At 41.0% G+C, this 23,595-nt stretch overlaps 2 protein-coding genes across 2 annotated transcripts; one reads left to right on the forward strand and one right to left on the reverse strand.

Moving 5' to 3' along the window:
• Positions 1-217: 217 nt before the first annotated feature.
• On the reverse strand, positions 218-5,147 carry LOC140863541 (zinc finger CCCH domain-containing protein 6-like). The gene is made up of 4 exons (XM_073267038.1): positions 4,802-5,147; positions 2,209-2,418; positions 1,513-1,637; positions 218-1,425 (listed from the first exon to the last, which is right to left on the reverse strand). Exons 1-4 carry the CDS (start codon positions 4,859-4,861, stop codon positions 318-320), a joined length of 1,503 nt encoding a protein of 500 aa, XP_073123139.1. The 5' UTR covers positions 4,862-5,147; the 3' UTR covers positions 218-317.
• Positions 5,148-7,177: 2,030 nt separating this feature from the next.
• LOC140861898 (uncharacterized) lies at positions 7,178-23,583 on the forward strand. Its single transcript, XM_073264902.1, has 4 exons — positions 7,178-7,394; positions 7,594-8,591; positions 10,430-11,317; positions 22,723-23,583. Exons 1-4 carry the CDS (start codon positions 7,178-7,180, stop codon positions 23,581-23,583), a joined length of 2,964 nt encoding a protein of 987 aa, XP_073121003.1.
• Positions 23,584-23,595: the final 12 nt, after the last annotated feature.

Raw genomic sequence — 23,595 nt, forward strand, 5'->3', positions numbered from 1 at the left:
CCTTTAGACAAGGACTGAGATTTTAGAAAATTCCACGTCCAATCAAACCACAGTAAAAACGAATACAATGACAAAAAAAATATACAAAACCAATAAATTTTAGTACTTCACAAAGATAAAGAAGCCCAAAACAAAATGAGTCCGTAACCCCCAGCTTAAAATTATACAGAGGTGGTAGCTCAATGTTTCCGACTTGAACTAAACAAAAATAAATAAATTCATCCACATGAATTTTGATTCTATTGCAAAGATGAAAAAATGAGCAAGAAATTAAACATCACTCGATAGACTCATGAAGATGAATGCATGTTCACTGCTCAAGTACCAGTAATCTCTCTGTCAATTTTAACCCTCTTGGCACTTTGAACTTCCGGAACACCACCCATCCTTTGTTGGGACGACACATCGTGCTGATATTGGCAATTAGCTCCATTCCTGCAACCCCTTGCGCTGTTAAAAAAGATGCAAGGCTTCATTATCTTCTGTTTCGAGTCTTTCAATTTTGCCACATGCGTTGGCTCTTGACTTGTCCCCAGAGGCTGGTTGCTTTGATTTGCAAATTGAGGCACACTTTCCCGTCTTTCTTCTCCATGCTGCTGAATGAGGTTCTTGTAATAATTAGCGTCCTTCACCAAGGGAACACCCGGCGAAGGTGCTGGCATTATTACATCCGGTACAGAAGGCCGTAGATTCCTGATTGGTGGGTAAAAAGGTACACTTGCTGTCGCCGTTGAAGGGGGGATGATTTCTGGTCTTGAAAGGTGAGCAGAGAGTGGTTCTCTTCTATCAATGGCAAAGTTGACAGAATCAAATGAATTCTTGGGTGGAGACCTTAAATTGGGCGTGTACTGTGTACTGGTAGATGGTGCATTATGCACTCCAATGGATGGCAGATTCTGCAAGCTGTATGACGGCAGGTTAGATGTATGAGATGATGGCATAAGTTGTGTACTGGATGTTGTACCAGGTTGTCCTCCGATGACTGGCTGACACTGAAACTTGGAGGAGGGCATGTTAGGCATTCCAGATGATGGTGTATTCTGCGAACTGGAATATGTAGCATGGTTTGTCAAGAGTTGCTCGACGGTTTTTGGATTGCTGAGAATTTTCAGAAGCAACTCCCGGTCGATCAGATTATTTTGATCTCCATTTGACAAGATAGTTGTCAAGGCAGCCTGTGCAGCAGAGACGACATCGGGCTCAACATCGGTAGATAAAATTCCATTTGTGACACTGCCATGAGATGAAATTAACGAATGGGATGACTGCTGGGGATGTGAACTTGTGAGGTTGTTGTTGGTTGCCACAGAGGTAAATGTTGTGTTATCCAATGCAGCGTCCTCATCTTCAATTGGTATGAGAGGAATCACAGGAGTATTTTGATTATTGGCAATTGAGTCTTCAGCACACACTAATGAGGAAGGGCTGATGAAAGATAGAAGTTTAATGATTCATGCAAAAAACAAAGGAACATGGAAACATCAAAGATCAATCATCAACTAATTATCGTACTTTGGAGGAATAGCTGAGGGGCGTGGATACACGGCTTCTAGAACTCTCATTTCTCGTTGATTCTGGGCCTTAATTTCTGTGCTCTCTTCCCCGGCAACCACTGCCCATTCACTATTCACTTCAAACTGCGAAGAATAGAAATGTGAGATTCAGAAGAACACAATAATCCCACATCCCTGGCACAAACGAGCACTACTCACATGCAAACACTCCAGTGACCATCAACAATGCAAGAACACAACTACACGAGTGCGTGCGATCTACTTAATCTCTCCCTCCTCTATGTTACTCACTTGAGGAGAGGGTTGACGGTTCTATCGAGGAATCAAGGCTTAATAAGTCAACTGTCATAGGCTACGACAATGTAAACACAAAATATGCACTTTGAATCCAAATTCAACTCTGAGCTCACAACACATTGAAGATTTATGATTGAAATACGGATCAATAAGTACAACATATTCCACAAGCCAACACCATATCACTATACATAAGTTAGTGAAACTATACAGGAAATCACATGGAGGACTTAATAAAGATGATCCTAAGTTAGAGGATCCCAGCTTCAACCCTCCCAACTCAAATTTAAAACAGAACAAATAGTCCCGTGGAACATGAAAAAGAGTATATTCATCCTTAAAGATAATGGTTTAGCAAATATATGGAGAAAGTCAATGACAAAAATGGTAGACTTACTCTTGGAGGCAATCTCCATGGAACTAGGGGTACTTGAGACAGATTAACTCTCCAAAGATTTGCAGGCTGGACACCTTCAAAGCCTGGAGGTAAATTGTCATCAGTTCCTGTATCCCCGGACTGGTCGGGCCACTGTGTCTTGGCCTGAAGGTGATCTTGTGTTCCCAATCCCACTTGTGATGGAGATTCTTCCGACAAAAACAACCTTACCTACCAAAAGGACGGCACAAGTCTATTACATAGCAATTTAGGATGAGAATGAGTAAATCTGTAACTCAACTACTATTATAATGGACAATGTTAATAACAGGGCTTGATTGATAATTTTCACCTGTGAGTGCCTAGGGTATTTGTACATTTTTTTATTATTATTATTAGCGAATTCATTTTATTGGTGGGAAAAAAACAATGAAAAGCTCAATAATAATAAATAAACTGTATACAAAGTCTACAGGCTACTTTAACAATGAGAAGATAGAGTAGAAACTACTAGTTTCAACTTTTAACAGAGAAAATAACTGTAGACCTACAATAAGCAAGTAGCACCAGATACAAAGACCAAGGGCAGATATATATGCACGTTCCAACAAAGTGGACAAATAAACAAATCACATCACTAAAAGTCCAACAATTGAGTCCACACTCAAATCTGGTACATACTTTTCACACCTTCCCACACACATAGAGCCAACAACACAGAATTTCATACATAATTGATGAAAGACGGATGAAATATTACAAATGAATGTGTGAGAATAGCACATTCGCAAGGATATGCATGTGAAGTAAGGACTAAGGAGCCACGCAACTGTAAAGCACTTCACGTTACAGTAATATCACAAATGAAAGAAAGATTTCACACTCTCCTAGAGACGCACAATTATTGTCAATGTCATTACTCATTAGCCATGCAGGAGATGCTGGAGCCAGACATCAATTTGACTCCGATCAAATTTGAGCACGAGAAATCGATATGCTTCTTCCAGGATGAAATGATAGGATATTGCAAATCCAGCATAAATCCAGAATACAGCAACAAAAGAAACACCCAAAAGCAAAGAATTCTCAAAGGCAATCACGAATCAAGTGAATGTGAAGTACAGGAACATAGGGGGCTAACTGATTATATTTTTACTATACATCTCCCGTAGAGTAGTGTGTTACGTTGTCTCTTAAAATCTATAGTTGATTATTCCTTCTGGACCATATAGCAACAGATTTGGAAAGAAAAGGAAGTGAAAAAAATGAAGCTTCATTTACTTGGAAAACTTCCCGCAAAACTTCTGGACCATGTTTAATTCAACTTGCTTTTGTATTAACCATCAAAAGGATGGCAAAGGTCTATCACTAGTCCTGCCACATGCTGCTTAACATCCCCTCAGCTCATCTTTGTTCTTCATTAAAATTGCAGCGAAAAATGGAAGAGAAAAAAAACAAGTCACCTGGAGTGCTCCACAGAGCACCATTTTCGCGCCATTATGTCAATGACATGACTCAAATAAAATTTCATTTACTGTTTCCAAACAAAGTTCTATATTTGTCACCTATTCAACTTTATTCCCTGATGTCCTCTATTGATAGAAAGACTTGGAACTTCCCAACTACCCCAAACCAGACACTTGTCAGTCTTGTCCACAAACTAAATAGAATAATAGATTAAGACTTGCACCTGGTAAACTCTAGTCTAATCTTCATTATCCATAAAAAGTTCCACCAAAAATCATAATTATTACAATTTCCTTTCATTTGTATGCCAACACTCAAGTACAATGTTTCAACGAAAACAAGGCGCCAATTAGCCATCAATATACTAGGTGTGCCCCCAGGAACTGAACTAAATCAACATATGCACTAAGCAGCACTATTTATTAGTACATTTCTTTCATTTGTCAACCACATAAAATTCGATATAAAAAACTAAACAAGACATAACAATCTGGAGTCAGTAGATGAAACAGACAAACAGCCTTCCTAGATACTTGAAATTAGTTTGTTAATCTTGTATCCAAAACTGTCAGTAAAAAAAATGCCTCTTTTTAACACAACTACCTCAGAAGAGTTTTGTGCTGTCCCCACTATTTTCACCTCAAATTCCATATACTAAAATTTTAAGATGGAGGTTGCAATAATTAGCTACCTGAATCCTACATATAAACATCTCGTAATCATTAACAATCGCTTAAGGAAATATATTTACTTGTATCAACACTCGATAATGAATCAATGATGAACGGAACATATCCATTTCACTTTCAGGCCATTTCAGCAAGAATGTCCCTTTATTTCCAAAGTTTGGTTAAGTTCAGATGGAATTGAAATGAAATTTAATCCATTTAGTGGGCTTTAATAATGTCCCAATCAAATAATTAAGCAAATTGTTGAAATTAACATTTTATCCGATTGGCGTCTGTCGCGGATCAACAGAACATACAGATTGCATTATTCGAGAATCATTTTCGATCAACTTTTAATTATATATTTTTTAAGTTCAGAAACGTCAATACATTCCCTTTGTGGATAACTATACCATAAAATTAGTTAAAAGCAATCATTCAACAAGACGAAGTAACTGAAAAATCTTGACAAGATTTACCTGACAAAGATTAACATCTGAAGCCCAAGAGACCCTTTTCGATTTCTGCGATCCTCCCATTTTTTTCACGAATAAATTAATTGGATTCGAAAGATATATGGATATGTCTTTTAAAAATTCAATCGATATTTGCAATCAAAACCCAACTTCCGATTTAGCAATCACTTATACAACACAGATTTAGGATTAAATTAAATCGATTGCTTTTCAATTGTGTGCAACCATACATTGGAAACAGAGATACGAAGAAGAGAATCGGAGACGACGGGGGAGTACGGGGAGAGTAGAAATACAAAGAAAACCCTAGATCCTCTAAGCTACTTTTTCTCCCTTTTGCCCATTTGCTCTTTTCCCGTCAATTTATTACGCCATCGGATCCTTGCGTGCCATTTATATACTTATGACTTGTTTGTATGACATGCTCTAGTAGTGCGCGTGGTTGGTTAGCTACGGAAAAACTTCTTTTCGACTTTTTTTTTTCTTTTTATTCAACATAGCACATATATGTAAAAATAAAATAAAAATTAAAAACCCTTTCAAAAAAATATATAAAAATAAAAAAATAAAACGATGATGAAATAACTTGAAGGAAAAATTACATTTTTAGTCTTGTAAGTTGGCCTGATTTTGATTTTAGTCTTATAATTTTTCAAAGTTTGATTTTAGTCCAATAAGCTGGATTTTTGTTTGGGTTTTGGTCATTTTTCATCGAAAATCACTAAAGCAATCGAATGTTACTTGTTTGACTTCGATGTTCTCCTATAAGACTCGTGTGATTAGAATTAGGTTTATATTACACATTAAAATATACCTAATGAAAAATAAACAAAACGAGAAGTTTTTTTCTCCGATTTGTAAATATTGGGTGTCGTTTTTTTTCTTTTTTTCCCCTTTATTTTGGCGTAATAGATTTTAGTTTGTGTAACATATTGTTAATTCTTGTCAAATGAGTCATATATGAGAATATCGATGTCAAATAAGTAATATTCGATTGATTTAGTGATTTTCGATGAAAAAAGGACCAAATCCAAAAAAGATCCAAGTTACTTTACTAAAACCAAACTTTGAAAAGTTATAGGACTAAAACCAAAATCAGACCAACTTACAGGACTAAAATTATAATTTTTTCTAATTTAAATTTTGTGAGACATAATATTTTAAATTTAACTATATATCAACACTTAAAATTAGAATTGATTTTTCACCTGATTCGTCAAATTACTTCCCTTATTACTCTTAAATTCTCATTTAAATATTATTTTCATATGGCAATTACTATTTGATATTATTCCAGATGAAAAAACACTTTGTAATAATTTTTTTAAAAAAAATATCTTGACCATGTTATCTTACAACCAAACAGCATTTACGATTTAAAAATAATTGAGAGCTTTGAAGTTTGTATAAATTTTTTTTTTAAAAGTCAAATAAGGCTAACTAACATTAAACTAACATGTCCCTCAGAACATAAGTTTTCAGACATAAAAGAACAAAAGAAACAAATTCCAAATGAGTTTTAGAAGTAAAGCCCTGCTGAGCTAAAAAAATGCACGGTGTCATTGTCCTCATGATAACAATGAATAACAGAAGCACCAGGAACCTGCATTCACGTTTGACGTATATCTTCAACCAAAGGAGTTTCAACAAACGGTGCTGGATTATTTATAGCTTTAACAACCATAGAAGCATCAATTTGTACAATTGATGGGGCATCGATTGTAAAAAAAATTCTGATTAAACATCATGATAAAGTATATGATTTTTTTAATATATATATGTTATCCTGATAGGCCCGGACGGTGAGCCCGGGGTCGGCTTGCAAGACGGGAGCCCGGCGTCATCCCGATAAGTCCCGGGTGATGGGCCCGGGATCATCTCCTAAACCGGGAACCTAGGAGCTCCTTCAGGGGCTCAGGTATCAAAGATAAATATCCAGAAACCAGGGGCCCGTAATACTCGGTGGGCCCTGGGTCATTTCATATAAAAAGAAGCTCATACCTCCTTTACGTGTGGCAGACTCTTACTGCAAATCAAATCATTAGGCAGCATGGTGTAACAGTATGGGCTCGGTATGGGCTCTTCCTAGTATTACTGGGGGTCAATCCTACGTGACAACTATCCCATCACAAAAACAGTTGTCAGTTGGGCCATGCTGGGCAATCATGGAAGAGGCCGGGTCAATGCGTATAAAAGGGAGGCCCCTTACTACAAACAGGCATGAGAAAAAAATAGAAGGAAAAAACAACAACTCAAAAAAGAACCCACGCCTGGATATTCATTTTATGATGTTCGCATCATTGGCGCCGTCTGTGGGAAATTGAGATTTAAGACGTAGATATGACGATTATTGAGGATCCGGAAAGCTCCCAGCGAGCGATGGCAAATCTGCAGGAGCAAGTGAACGCCATGGTAGAGGCAGCATTACAAAGGATCCTATCTCTACAACAGGAGAAGAGGGAAGGTGATCCGGAGAAACAGCAGGAGAAGGAGCAGGAGAAAAACCAGGAGGAACCAGGGAAGGAGCAGGAGAATACAGTAGATAAGGTGCGGGAAGAAGGAAAAGAGAAGGAGAAGAGAAAAGGAGGACGAGAGGGCATACAGGCGGAATAGGAGGCAGAATCACACGCTGAGTCTGCCCATGTCACCATGGTGGGAGAATTGGAACTGCTGAAGCAGAAAAATTTTAAAGTTAGAAAACACTGACTCGCGGGAATCTTCGCGAGTCAAAAGCTCGGGATGCCCTTTCTCGCCGAAGATTATTAAAGAGCCCTTGCCAGTACAATTCAAATCAGCGAAGATCAAAGGATACGATGGTAGTGGTGATCCAGAAGAGCACATGGCCCGGTTCGAAAATGTAGCCATGTTACATTGTTATAATGATCAAATCAAATGTAAAGTTTTCTTAACCACATTAGAAGATTCTGCCCAAAGGTGGTTTGAAAACTTGGAGGACGGAAGCATTGATGTCTTTAAGAAGTTTCGGGAAATCTTTCTGCAGCATTTCAGCAGCAGTAAACGGTACCGAAAGACTACCCTCAGTCTTTTTGAGGTGAAGCAGGTCGGAGAGGAATCTCTAAGGGCATATATCAAGAAGTTCAACAAAATAACTTTAGAGATTCCAGCGTGCGCACCTGAAACCCGGATTACAGCCTTTACTCAAGGTCTCAGGGAGGGAGAATTCTTCCGGTCGCTGGTAAAGAAAACTCCTCGAAACTTTGAGGACCTTTTAGCCCGGGCTGAAAAGTACATTAACATGGAAGAAGCCCAGAAGCAAAAAAGGGATAAAGATAAGCGAGAGGGAAACAGAGAAAGAGGAAATAGGAATAACTCGGGAGGAGGGAGAAATGATTATCTGGGGAGGTTGATGGCTCATGCCCCGCCGAAAGTAACTAGAGATCGAGGGGTCCATGTGTGCGAGGAGGAAGTTCGGCAGACCTCTCAGAAAGGAGCGGGAAAATATTGCTCAATCCACGAGGTCAATACTCATGATACCAGCGAGTGCAGAAGACGCGCCCCGGAGGCAAAAAGGCCGATGTCAGGAGAGGAAAGGCGGATGGATAAAAGACAGCGAGGACCTTATCGGGCACCAGGATTTGCGGCACACAGGCCTAATAAGGCTGTCTCAGAAAAAGCCCGGGAAGTTCCACCTCAGCGACTGGATGATAGGGCACGAGACGGACCCTCCCGAGGAGTCATCAACATGATATCGGGGGGATCCACTGATGGGGATTCGAATAGGGCCCGGAAATCTTGGAGTAAGAGAGAAGTATTGGGGTTGGTGAAAGAGTGGGTGCCCGGTGAGCCAACTTGTGGCTAAGGGCTTTGATGACTCTTTGTATAAACAATCTTTTGTTTAATATAATTTACACTTTTATTAATGGCAATGACTTTATCTTTCTTCATATTGTTATATTGTGATATACTATTGTTATTTTGATAAAGACCTTGAATATACTATAGTGTATGTAAGATGTGGTAGAACATGGAGATGTCTATCATGAAACACATCTTATAATCACTGTATATTCTAAACTGTTCCTAGTCGATTGAGCCGTTCGATAATAAGGATAAGGATCGCTCGAGTTTGAGACTAGCATTTGCGATGCAGAGTACCACGTTTCATTGGTAAGGAACATAGAGATGTTCGAAGCATGCAAATGGATATTCATATGATGAATGATTGAACTACCCTATCCGGACTTTCCAAGTGGTTATCACTTATCGAGTGGATAAAGTCCGCGGTTTTGGTTGTACACCATTAGTCCTTACTACTTGAAACATCATTGAGACTCTATATGCTAGTACTGTGCTTTGACTCGTTTACCGACTCTATTGGGGTCATCAGGTGTCGGGATTGGGTACAGTTACAACACATATAGAAGTCGATGCTTTATTGTCAAGGATTCACCACATACTTGCGAGTGTGGATATCCTATGCGATCTGAGGAGATATTAGTGTGACGAATCTCTGGCCAGAGTACATGATGTGTTTTAAGAAATGGTTTCTTAGTAACACATGCGATGTCACTATTTGATCTTCAAGATGTATTGCATAGTTATCGAATCTCGAACGACTCTCGATATACCAATGGTTGTTGATTCGATCGGGATATATGGATGAAGGGACCGTACTGTACGCTAACCAAAATCTATTGGTTCTTGCAGGCACTATCAGTGATACCTAGGGAATCATGGGGCGATGTTGCTAGGCGCTCTTACCATGATTCGATGGGCAAGTCGGAAATTGTTGTTCCGAATCACAAGGAGTTGTGAGCCCACGGCTAGCTGTATCCCTGAACCATTGAGGGTCACACAGAGTAATTGATTTTTAATCCCCGTTGAGATATTTAAATTTAAAGAGTTAAATTTAATGAACAAAGAAGTTGGACTTCTTAATTATGAGTAGAGGAGTAAGATTTCCTAAAATGACATAGGGATGGACATTTTTGGAAACCACTGAATTCGGATTCAGAAAAATTTATCTTGACTTTAAAAGGTGCAGAAATGGTTTCTGTGCACATTGGTGAAATCGGTTTATCAATCGGAGTCACGATGAATTTTATATTAATTTCTGAACATGCGGGCTTTGCTTGTCGGGCTTGAACTTATGACTAATGGGCCCTAAGCTGTTAGTGGCCTACATTATAAATAAGTTATTGCAGTACAGAAATTAGACACACAGGTCACAAAATTTTCGAAAAACCCTAGTCTTTTTCTTCTGAAGTGGCCGCCCCCTTTCTCCCCTCTGCTCGGAAAATCCAGTCTGTGAATTTTGATTTACATTCTGGTTTAACGGATCAAATTCGTTAATCTCTTCGTAGAAACTTCTGATAGATTTTCTAGTGCAATCTATCAGAGGGATTAAATATCCGTTCGTGGACCTGATTGAAGAACAGTTCGTCCATCAGTTCCAGGGATATACAACAAGAGCAGAGCAATCTGTTGGTGTCCATAATCTCGCTTCGAGATTGGAGGTAAAAATTTATAATCGTTATTTAATTTTTACACACACACACAATTTAATCGTAAGGTTGATACCCATTATGGAATTGTTCCATATAAAATTTTTAAACTTCCGCTGCACCGGGTATCAATCTTGATTGATCTGATCGCCGCGTTCTCCAACAGTTGGAGGCCCGGAAAGTAACCTCTTGCCCGGTCATTTCCTTCGGGCCAGAGGATTTAAAGGACGTGATCACCCCTCATAATGATGCTTTGCTCATCCAAGCCAGGGTGGCCAACTATGACATAAGGCGGGTTTTTATTGATTCCGAAAGCTCGATAAATGTCATTTTTCAAGAAGCTTTTGAACAAATGGACCTGCTGGGATGTGAGGTCAATCTGGTGAAAACCTCTCTCTACGGGTTCGCAGGGCACACAATACAGCCTCGGGGAGAGGTATGGTTGCCCATTACCCTGGGAACCGGTGAATTGAGAAGAACTATCATGACTCTCTTTTCAATAGTAGAAGCTCCATCTTCCTATAATGTCATCTTAGGGAGACCAGCTTTGAACGCCTTAATGGCTGTGGCCTCTGCATATCATCAAAAGATTAAATTCCCGGTGGGAAACCAGATAGGAGAAGTAAAAGGAGACCAACCCTCTTCTCGAAGGTGTTATGCTGATATTGTACGAGTGGACAACAAGAAAGCCCGGGGTGAGCAAGGGAGAGGTGATCCTTGCAAAAAGGAAGTGTGCACAGTAGGAGAAGTTAAGGAGGAACATGAGGTAGTGCAGTTATTCCCAGAACAACCGGGAAAAATTGTCAAGATAGCTAGGGATTTGGAGGTCGGCCTTATGGATCAGGTGAAAGTGTGCCTGGCCAAGAATACAGATGTATTTGCCTGGTCTTCACAGGAGCTAACTGGAATCCCATCTCAAGTGGCCGAACACAAACTAAATATCCTCCCGGGAGCTCGGGTTATCAAACAAAAGAAGCGGCATTTTGGGGCGAAGAAGGACAAAGTCATCGCTGACCAGGTTCGGGAGTTAAAGGAGGCAGGACATATCCGGGAGGTACAGTTTCTGTTGGGATCGGTTCAGAGGGTAGAGGGGGGGTGAATACACTCTGAAACTTTTCTTCTTCTTCTTCAAAATGATCAAGTGAGGTTTAGTTCACTTAATCTGTTTTCTCAACTTCTAAAACGGTTTGAACAACTTAAATAGTGCGGAAATAGTTCAGAGGTTTTAGTGATGCAAAGTTTATAATGCAATGTATGAGCAGAATGTAAGATAAATAGCAGTAAAGACTAAGGCACGATTTATGGAAGTTCGAAGGCTTAATCCTTCTACGTCTCCCCTTCTTCCACTTAGGAAGGAATTCACTAGAAGACTTTGGTTATTACAACGTCTTGTAATACACCCACTTCAGACTTAGGACTTATCCAATGCCTAATCCGAAACTCCTAGATTTACACAGATAAGATTCTCAGTTCTTATCAGACTGGTGGAAGCTTTCAGAGTAGCTTCAATTCTCTTCAACAATGAGTATAGTTGAGTTGAGCTTCTCAAACTGCAGAGCGGTCGAGAGGCTTGAAAACCCTAGGATGATCCTTGACGATCAGATATGTGAACTGTAGGCGAGGGTTTATTTGAGCAGCAAATGAATGATCTTGTAAGTGTGCTCAAGTATATCAGATGAGGACTTCTGATATTATTCAAGTGATTGAGTTGATTGAGATTTTTCTGAATTGCTTGTCTCTCTTTGTTGTCTACCCTTTTTTTGTTGTTGTTCGTTGTATCACTTCTTGAGCAATCTTCCCTTTATATAGGTCAATCATCAACGTCTTTATTTTGAACGTTCTGATGCTGCATTGAATGCACATTTAATGCTCATAAATGCATTGATGATTCTGCATGAAGATCGTACACTGCAGACAACTTCCAGGGTCCAAAACTGGAATAAACGGTCGAATGCTTTATCTGTAGTCATTCTGTGTTTTTGCTATTTTGGTGCAATCTGTTGTCTCGATTGCAGGAGTCAACATATCTTCTGACACGCCGGTTCTGCTTTTAATAAAAGATCTTGCAAAGAACATCTTGTCACAGGTACTTGTCTTGAGATATCCTGAAAAGCAGTTGGCATTCTACCTGTAGAGATATTTGTCCTCTGCTGGTTTGAATAACCAGTCGATAAGCTTGTGACTTCAACCGGTCGAGAGACAAAGGCGGTTGACAAGCTTCCGGTAGATAGGTTTATCCTCTGCTGGTTTTTATAGCCAGTCGGCAGGCTTGTGACTTCAGCCGGTCGAGAGCAAAGGCGGTTGACAAGCTTCCGGTAGATAGATTTATCCTCTGCTGGTTTTGATAGCCAGTCGATAGGCTTGTGACTTCAGCCGGTCGAGAGCAAAGGCGGTTGACAAGCTTCCGGTAGATAGATTTATCCTCTGCTGGTTTTGATAGCCAGTCGATAGGCTTGTGACTTCAGCCGGTTGAGAGCAAAGGCGGTTGACAAGCTTCCGGTAGAAGTTGTAGTAGATTCCTGAAATACAATGGTTGGCAGCACATTCCTATACAATGAGTTGTTGTTTGTTATCACCAAAATATCGGATTCAACAATTTCCCCCTTTTTGGTGATGGCAAAACTTAAGTGCTCCAAGAACAATATGAAAGCATTAAAATGAACTTCATTGAGAGAATGAATTTCATTAAGTACAATAAGCATTTTTATTACACCTACAGAAAAAAATAAGATGCAGCTGCGATAAGTAAAGAAGAGATAAGTTGTTCATCTTTTGAACCAACTGGCTCCTCCTGACCTATCGCCTTCTCTTCTTCTTCTGTCGGTTTCTTCTTTTCTTCTGGACTCTTCTTCACGTCTTCTTGCCTCTGCTGCTCTACGTTGCTCTTCTTCCCCCTTTTTGGCATAACCTTGGTTGAGTCGAAGGATGACCTCAGTGAGTTGAGTGCCAAGGCAGGCTTGCATAGTGTCTATTTTTGCATCGATTTGAGCAAGTAGAGTGGCTTGCATAGTGTCCATCCGATCATTCAACTTCTTATGAAGGCGGTTTTCGGATCGGATAACTTGTTCGGAGACGGTAGAGAGCGTGTTGATTTGAGTGCGATGATGATTAGTGATCTCTGTGGACAGACGAGCAAGGTCTCGAGACACGGTCTCGAAATGCCGAATCATCGTCTGGCGTGAATTATCGACCGATAAGGATGAGTTTGTTATGTCTTGAGAGAAGGACCTAACCGTTTGCATGAGCTCATGAAGCCGATTTATCAAGGTATGATCTAGAGCTGCGGCCATGGCTTCAATTAAAGAATCATCAGTCTGAAGCATTTGCCCTTCTGGGTAATTTCTTGGTGAAACCGGGCTAGACTCACGATGATGTGGTGCGGGTGAACTGGCTGGAGAGCTACCCGATGGACCTTCCAATAATGGTACAGTTGGAGATGTAATAGTTTCGACTGCAGCCAATATGGTTGGTGGAGTACCAGGATCAGCACTTGGTTCATCCATAATGAGATCTTCCATAAACTTTTCAGTAGATGGAGACGGTTGAAGTGCTGGATCAGCATCAGTCACTTGCTGTTCTGGAGATGCAGGTGATACAATAGTGCTTGATATCTCCGTTGGGGGCACTGTTGCTTCACTACTGCAAGGAGCCTCTGTCACAGAGGTGACAGGTATCTCTTGTGCAACCACTTCTAAAACATCTTGTGAATGACCGGGAGAAGTGTGAGCGGTCGTCACTGGAGAGGAGTGAGCAATCACAACTGCTTCCGGTTGAGTAACTGCTTGGACTGCGGTTGAGGAGGGGTCGACCGATGAAGATGCTGCCACACTAGATCTTAGAGCAGATGATTGAAAGAGGTCAGCAGTGATGAGATCGGTCAGAATCCCATCTGAAGAAGGGAGAGCATAGACGTCTTCTTCACCCTGATCTTGAGTGAGAAAGGTTTTCATCATCACTTGTGCTTCCAGCACATAAGCTTGTAAACAGGCTGCTGAAGCTGGTGTTTTGACATTGTTGAGAGCTTGGAAGTGCTGAAGTAGTTTAGTGATTTGACGTAGACTATCCTGTAGTCCAGTCAAAATCACAAAGTCATCGGCAGCGGTAGGACTCTTGGATTTGAAATTCTTGACACGCTCATTAATTAGCAGAGATAGCAGGCTTCCTCGAAGCTTCAAGTCTATGAGATGTCTTCTTCCCAGAGCCTCCACGATGTCTTCAGTATCAGCAAATAGAAGCATCTTCTGCTCAATGACGTTTAGAGATTTCCATTTAGGAAATATTTGAGCGAGTGTCAAGTGAGTGCGGGAGTGATGCCATCTGTCAAAACGTTGTAGATGACGCTTGACAGTACGGAGCACGTGAGAGATGATCATATTGAGTTCTATCGTAGCTGCTGGTTGAGCCTTGGGTGTGTAGATCATCACACCTTTCCCTTTGTCTTTGGGATCAGCTAGAGTGACCTCAGGAGCTGATGAGGCACCTTCCCGGATTATCACACCCTTTGTAGGACGAGGAGCAGTAGAAGCAACAACGGTAGTAGTCTCGACCGTTGGCAGGGTAGGAGCAAGTCCAGAAAGAGACTTTAGCTTCTTGTGCTGCCTCTTCTTCTCGCCTGCAGGCGTGGATGACACAGCTGCTTTGGAGACCGAAGGGGATGATTTGCTGAAAGCTTGAATCAGTGGAACATTCTCACGTGATTCATCTTCAGAGTCAGATTCGATGATCAGTTGACGCTTGGCAGACTTTTTGGTATGGACTGGTTTGGCCACGACCGGAACCGTTGAAAGCGGTTGAGGGATAGCAATAACCTTTGCGGTTGAGGGCAAGGTGTCGACCGCAGTCTCTTTCTTGTTCAGGAATTTGAGAATCGTAGACTTGTTGAGTCATTTGGTGGGATGCAGAGGCTCAGTCTTGGAAAAGTCCACTCCAAGGACGCCCAAGATGTGGCAGATTTGCAAAGCAAATCCCTCGGATTGCCCTTTGCCCCTGATCATTTCACATAGAATATTGAACAGAATGTCTGACCAGTTTATGTTGATCTTGGAGGCAATACAAGCCATGTATTGAAATTCTCCAGCGTCACCTTGTCGTAAGATCCAGCCTTGGCCAGAAGATTCTTGGCCACGATATTAGTCAGTAGCCTGAATGGAGCTTTGAGAGATGTCTTCTGGGCCGGCAGTTTGATCGGAGCATCAGTAGTTGAGAACTCCTTCAACCAATAAGAGCAGTTACCATCTGGAAGATCCGTGCATTTTGTCAAACCCCTGGAGGGCAGATCAAATGTGCTGGCGAAGAACTTCTGATTGAAGGAGTAGACCTCTGTCTTGATCAAGCATTTGATAGTCCCATGCTCGATTTGAGCGGTTGCGAAGAACTCCTTCAAAACAGGCAAATCGCAGATGGAGCTGCATTCCAGAAATTTCTTCAGTCCAGAGGCTTCAAGCATGGTGAAGACCTCAGATATTCTTGCGTTGTTTGCCTTAACAACGGAATCAAAGTTGATTGCGAAGCAAGTCTTCTGGATCGACATGATAGCTGTAGATAAGAACTCGAGCAGAGAGTAAGCAAAATCTAGAGAGTAATTCGATGATGCGTTTAATACAATATGAAAGCTTTTAGCAAAGGTGAAAGATTGATATACGAGTGTAAAGAAGTATATATAGGAACCTATGGGCCATAGGGTGACGTCATGAAAAGTATTTTTGAAATTCAAAAAAGTTTTGAAGAGCATAATCACGGCGCCCAATTAATGTCATTTGGTTCAAAGCACCAAGCTGCTAGTACGAAGCCTGTCAGAGACTAGTTAAAGGCGGATGATATGCCAATATTTATGGCAACGTAACAGCTAATCTATTAATGTCATATTGACAATCATTCCCCCTAAACACATGCATACTAACTTAAATCTACTAAGCCAAGAATATTTCGAAAATATGAAAACTTAGCGTCTGGTAGAGGCTTGGTGAATATGTCTGCTGCTTGCTGATCGGTAGAGATGTATTCCAGCCTGATTTCCTTCTTTAAGACATGATCTCGGATAAAGTGATGCCTGACATCAATGTGCTTTGTCCTAGAGTGCATCACTGGATTGTGAGTGATGGCTATGACACTTGTATTGTCACAGTAGATTGGAGCTTCACTCGACCGAATCCCATAATCATTAAGCTGCTGTTGAATCCAGAGTATTTGAGCACAACAGCTGCCAGCAGCAAGGTATTCTGCTTCGGCGGTCGAGGTAGCAATTGATGTCTGCTTCTTACTTGACCACGAAATTAGTCTATCTCCAAGGAATTGACATGTGCCACTTGTACTTTTGCGATCAATTCTACAACCTGCATAATCTGCATCTGAATAGCCAATAAGATTGAGATTTGAATCTTTGGGATACCAAAGACCCACATTAGTAGTTCCTTTAATATATTTAAGTATTCGTTTGGTAGCAATGAAATGAGATTGCTTAGGTGCAGCTTGAAATCTAGCACATAAACAAACTGAATACATGATATCCGGTCGACTGGCAGTCAAATAGAGCAGTGAACCAATAAGGCCTCGATACATGGTTACCTCGACCGGAATTCCCCCTTCATCTTTATCAAGCTTAATTGATGTACTCATGGGGGTAGATACAGTTAAGCATTGTTCCATTCCAAACTTCTTTACCAATTCCTTGGCATACTTGGACTGATTGATGAATATTCCAGTTTCAAGTTGCTTTACTTGAAGTCCAAGAAAGAAGTTTAGCTCGCCCATCATGCTCATTTCAAACTTCTCCTGGTGGTTGTTCAACGTACACCTCTTCTTGAAGTAGACCATTGAGGAATGCAGACTTCACATCCATTTGATAAACTTTAAAATTCTTGAAGGTTGCATAAGCAAGAAAGATGCGGATTGCTTCTAGTCTTGCAACTGGCGCGAAGGATTCCTCAAAGTCTATGCCTTCTTCTTGTCTGAATCCTTGAGCAACAAGTCGAGCTTTGTTACGCACAACAGTGCCATGTTCATCGAGCTTGTTACGAAACACCCATCTAGTTCCAATCACATTTTGATTTTTCGGTCGAGGAACTAGATGCCAAACATTGTTGCGGGTGAATTGATTCAACTCTTCTTGCATAGCTTCAATCCAGCTGGCATCTGATAGAGCTTCATCTATTTTCTTGGGCTCTACCTGAGATATGAAAGCTGCATGCAAGAATTCATTAATCATTTGACCACGTGTTTTTCGAGGAGCAGAAGGGTCACCTATGACCAACCCAGGTGGATGATCTTTGTTCCACCTAAAATAATTTCCTAAAGGGTTGTCATCAATTGGTTGATGAACGTCCTCGTTTACTGGATCATCATTGGCTGGAGGATTGTTATCAACCGGTGGATCCACTTCTGGCCTTGTTTGATCACACCCGGTAGAGGGAACTGGATCATCCTTCTTTGGAGGATATAGATCACTGTCACTCTCTTCCTGTAGATTTGTGTTTTCCAGTCTATGACTCAGATCATTTATGCTCCCTTGAGTTTGTTCTGTACAAAGAGTAGATTCATCAAAAACAACATGAATGGTTTCCTCGACCGTTAGTGATCTTTGATTGAACACTCGATAAGCTCTGCTAACGGCTGAGTAACCAATAAAAGTTCCTTCGTCTGCTTTGGCATCGAAGGCTGTCAAATGGTTTTTGCCATTGTTGTGGATAAAACATTTGCACCCAAAAATTTTGAAGTATGAAATATCAGGTTTTGTGCCATTCCAGATCTCATATGGAGTTTTGTTAAATCGTTTATTAATCATAGATCTGTTTTGAGTATAGCAAGCTGTGTTAACTGCTTCTGCCCAAAGCCTTTGAGAAACATTTGAATCAGCAATCATAGTTCTGGCTGCTTCTTTTAAAGTACGGTTCCTTCTTTCAGCCACCCCATTTTGCTGTGGGGATCTAGCAGCTGACAACTCATGCTTGATTCCCTGATCATCTAGATAAGTCATAAGAGTGGTGTTTAAAAATTCAGTCCCTCTATCACTCCTGATTCTATCTATCACAGTAGATTGTTCATTTTGCAAGCGTTTAAAAAGCTTAATCAGGTGAGGTGCAGTTTGATCTTTTGAAGAGAGAAAGATGACCCAAGTAAATCGAGAAAAGTCATCTATAACAACAAGAGCATATCTCATTCCCCCTATGCTTCTTACTGGTATAGGACCAAATAGGTCCATGTGAAGTAAGTCTAAACATTTGGAAGAAGACATACACCCTTTATTTTTAAAGGTTGCTCTCACCTGCTTTCCTAGTTGACAAGCAGGACAAACTTTGTCTTTTATAAAATCTCCTTCGGGCAGACCAGAAACCAAATCATGCTTCCTCAAGTTAAAAATGGACTTAAAATTTAGATGATTTAACCGCTTATGCCACAACCAATGTTTATCATGATGAGCAGTAAGACAAGTAGGTGAAGAAATATGTGAGCAAGACCAGTTTACCTTGTAGGTGTTTAGGTCTCGTACACCGGTCATAAGAGTCTCACCTTTGTCATTTTTTATGAGGCAAGTGTGTTTGTGAAACTCGACCGAATGATCATTGTCACATAGTTGACTAATACTTATCAAATTATAGCATAGTTTGTCAACAAGTAACACATCTTTAATAATGATGTTACCATGGATAATCTTACCCTTACCCACGGTTTTACCTTTGGAGTTGTCTCCAAAGCTGATCTTTGGTCCTTTGCACAACACCACTTCTGTTAGAAGTTCTGGATTCCCTGTCATGTGTCGTGAGCAACCGCTATCTAAATACCAGGTAGTGTCCTTGATAGAAGTGGTTTTCTCGCCCGTTTGGACTTTTAGTACCTGCAAAGAGTGAAGAACTTTTGGTACCCATATCTAGTAGGGTCCAGGTCGGATTAGCCCTTTCGGGACCCACACCTGGAACACCCTTACAGGTTTGCCCGTGTGTGTGTCCAGAAATCTGTGCGGTCGATAGGCAGTAAATGTGTGTGCTTGTGAGGTTGCTGTGTGCTGCTTGCCTTTTTGATTTTCATCAGTTAGCCTGTACCTCTTTTGAACTGGCCTGCAATTAAAGTACTGGTAAGGCTTCTCCTTTGACCATCTTTTCTTAGAGTAGTTAGACTCATTCCATGGCCTTTTGAAATTAGATTGGTTTCCCTTTCTTCTTTCATTAGGTTTTGGTTTGATCCAAGTTCCTCTTTGATTAGAGGTCTGGGGATCCAGATATCCCAGCCCTCTATGCTTAGAGCTTCGTTCGTTAGATACTTTTTGATTTTTGTCAAAGCTGCACTTATCGTGTTCATATATCGTGCTGGACCTGACAAATCTTATTTTGTTAAGATTTCCTTTGTCCAGGCTTGACTGAATACAGGATTCCATAGACTGTTCATTTGTTCCAAACCCTAGACCGGTTTTATCATGTACCGGTCTTTGGATTTCTTGAATCTTGTCAATGGTTACAGAAGATTTATTCCAAGCCTTAATGGTTTCAAGTAGTTTTTTATTCTCAATCAAGGTAGCTTGGAATACTCTTTTCAAGGTGTCGTTCTCAGTAGCCAGCAGACTTAGCTTGACCTTAAGACCATCAAGCTCTTTTTGCTGCATGCAGCTTGATTTGCTTGACTTATCTTTTAGGTCAGCTCTTTCTGCCTTTACTTCCTCGAACTCCTTGGATAATGCTTTGTATTCATTAGCCATTTCGTGTAAAGCAGTAACTAAATCACTGTGAGTAAATTCAGGTGAGCCAAAGTCAAATACCTCCTCAGCTTCTTCTTCGATGTCGGCCATAAGGCATTCCACTTTTTCATCATCGCTGTCATCTGAAGAGCTTCCGGTATTGGAGTTGTCAGAGTCAGACTCAGCCCACTTGCTTTTGCTTTCGTCTGCTACTAGAACCCTTTGGTCTCTTCCTTTTCTAAACGTCCTTTTATCCTCCTTACCCCTTCTTCTTTCGGAGAATTGCTTCTGATCATTGTTCTTAGGCTTGGTGCAGTCTGCAATGAAGTGGCCTGACTTGCCACAGTTAAAACAAGTAGGACCATCCTTTGTATGGTCCGATTTATGATAATTTTTAAATTTAGAATTGTTTTTACGCATAAATCTACCAAATTTCTTGACAAAGAGTGTCATGGCTTCATTGCTGATTTGCTCAGCTGATCTCTTTGGAGCTTCCTCGACCGGTGGACATATCACGGTTGAGGTTAAGGCCTTGGTTGGTTGAGAAGTAGATGGTTCATCTTCTGTTCTCATGTTGAGCTCGAACTCGTAGGCTTTGAGATCTGCAAAGAGATCATGCAGTTCAACCTTGCTTAAGTCTTTTGACTCTCTCATGGCCACTGTCTTGATCTCCCATTCTTTGGGTAAAGCTCTCATAACCTTCACAGCAATTTCACGGTTAGTATAAGTTTTACCTAAAGCAATAAGATCACAGATGATACTACTGAACCGTTCATCAAATTCAGCCATGGTTTCCCCTGGCTTCATTTTGGCGTTGTCATATTTTTGAATGGCCAAAGTGAGCTTGTTTTCCTTTGTCTGGTCATTCCCTTCACATAGCTGAGTGAGCTTCTCCCAAATCTCCTTTGCTGTGGAACATGACTTGATTTTGCTGAACATATTCTTATCCAGTGTTTTGTATAGGATGTCCCGGGCCACATTGTCAAGATTGGCCTTCTTTTTGTCCTCAGTGGTCCACTCAGCTCTTGGTTTCTCAATCATTTGTCTTGCACCATCGGCTAGAGCTGGGTTGACCTTCATAATTTTGATAGGACCGTCTGTTATGACATATAGCATGTCATCATCCTGTGCTGCAAGATGTGCCTGCATGCGAATTTTCCAATCATCATACTCTTCTTTAGAAAACATAGGAATTCTGTTGAAAGAAGTCATGATTTTAAAACTTCAGATCAGCAGTTGAGAAAGGAACCCGCTCTGATACCACTTGTTGGGATCGGTTCAGAGGGTAGAGGGGGGGTGAATACACTCTGAAACTTTTCTTCTTCTTCTTCAAAATGATCAAGTGAGGTTTAGTTCACTTAATCTGTTTTCTCAACTTCTAAAACGGTTTGAACAACTTAAATAGTGCGGAAATAGTTCAGAGGTTTTAGTGATGCAAAGTTTATAATGCAATGTATGAGCAGAATGTAAGATAAATAGCAGTAAAGACTAAGGCACGATTTATGGAAGTTCAAAGGCTTAATCCTTCTACGTCTCCCCTTCTTCCACTTAGGAAGGAATTCACTAGAAGACTTTGGTTATTACAACGTCTTGTAATACACCCACTTCAGACTTAGGACTTATCCAATGCCTAATCCGAAACTCCTAGATTTACACAGATAAGATTCTCAGTTCTTATCAGACTGGTGGAAACTTTCAGAGTAGCTTCAATTCTCTTCAACAATGAGTATAGTTGAGTTGAGCTTCTCAAACTGCAGAGCGGTCGAGAGGCTTGAAAACCCTAGGATGATCCTTGACGATCAGATATGTGAACTGTAGGCGAGGGTTTATTTGAGCAGCAAATGAATGATCTTGTAAGTGTGCTCAAGTATATCAGATGAGGACTTCTGATATTATTCAAGTGATTGAGTTGATTGAGATTTTTCTGAATTGCTTGTCTCTCTTTGTTGTCTACCCTTTTTTTGTTGTTGTTCGTTGTATCACTTCTTGAGCAATCTTCCCTTTATATAGGTCAATCATCAACGTCTTTATTTTGAACGTTCTGATGCTGCATTGAATGCACATTTAATGCTCATAAATGCATTGATGATTCTGCATGAAGATCGTACACTGCAGACAACTTCCAGGGTCCAAAACTGGAATAAACGGTCGAATGCTTTATCTGTAGTCATTCTGTGTTTTTGCCATTTTGGTGCAACCTGTTGTCTCGATTGCAGGAGTCAACATATCTTCTGACACGCCGGTTCTGCTTTTAATAAAAGATCTTGCAAAGAACATCTTGTCACAGGTACTTGTCTTGAGATATCCTGAAAAGCAGTTGACATTCTACCTGTAGAGATATTTGTCCTCTGCTGGTTTGAATAACCAGTCGATAAGCTTGTGACTTCAACCGGTCGAGAGACAAAGGCGGTTGACAAGCTTCCGGTAGATAGGTTTATCCTGCTGGTTTTGATAGCCAGTCGACAGGCTTGTGACTTCAGCCGGTCGAGAGCAAAGGCGGTTGACAAGCTTCCGGTAGATAGATTTATCCTCTGCTGGTTTTGATAGCCAGTCGATAGGCTTGTGACTTCAGCCGGTCGAGAGCAAAGGCGGTTGACAAGCTTCCGGTAGATAGATTTATCCTCTGCTGGTTTTGATAGCCAGTCGATAGGCTTGTGACTTCAGCCGGTTGAGAGCAAAGGCGGTTGACAAGCTTCCGGTAGAAGTTGTAGTAGATTCCTGAAATACAATGGTTGGCAGCACATTCCTATACAATGAGTTGTTGTTTGTTATCACCAAAATATCGGATTCAACAGTTTCCTACTTGGCTGTCTAATGTGGTACTGGTACCCAAAGCCACCGGGAAGTGGAGGATGTGCATTGATTTCCGGAACCTGAATGAAGCTTGCCCTAAAGATTGTTACCCCCTCCCTCGGGTTGATCAGCTGGTGGACTCCACATCAGGCTTTGAGTTGCTCAGCTTTATGGACGCATACCAGGGATACCACCAAATCCCCCTGGCACAGGAGGATCAAGACAAGGTTAGTTTTATCACTTCCGGAGGGACTTTTTGTTATGTGGTTATGCCGTTCGGGTTAAAAAATGCAGGGGCTACTTATCAAAGGATGATGGACAAGGTCTTTCAGGGCCAGCTCGGCCGGAATGTGAAGGTATATGTAGATGACATCCTGGTAAAGTCCCGAACTGGGCGGAATTTCATTCCCGACTTAGAAGAAACCTTCAACACTCTTCAGAAGTACGGGGTAAAGCTTAACCCAGCCAAGTGTGTTTTCGGAGTCAAGAGTGGGAAGTTTTTGGGTTTTGTGGTAACGGAAAGAGGGATAGAGGTAAATCCCGAAAAGGTGAAAATATTGAAAGAAATGCCCTCACCAACCTCTATCAGGGAAGTGCAGCGATTGACAGGGAGAATCACCGCCCTGTCCCGATTCATCGCCCGCTCGGCTCATAGGAGTTATCCCTTCTTCCAGGTGTTGAGGAAGGCCCAAAAATTTGGATGGACTCAAGAATGCGAGAAAGCTTTTCAGGAGTTGAAGGAGCATCTGGCTAATCTGCCGGTTCTGGTCAAACCAAAGCCCGGAGAAAGGTTGTGGGTATATCTCTCTACAATCGAGCATGCTGTGAGTTCCATGCTGATAAGAGAGGAAGCCAGGGACTAGAAACCTGTCTAT

This window comes from Henckelia pumila, chromosome 4 (assembly GCF_033568475.1).
Source record: "Henckelia pumila isolate YLH828 chromosome 4, ASM3356847v2, whole genome shotgun sequence".
Lineage (NCBI taxonomy): Eukaryota > Viridiplantae > Streptophyta > Magnoliopsida > Lamiales > Gesneriaceae > Henckelia > Henckelia pumila.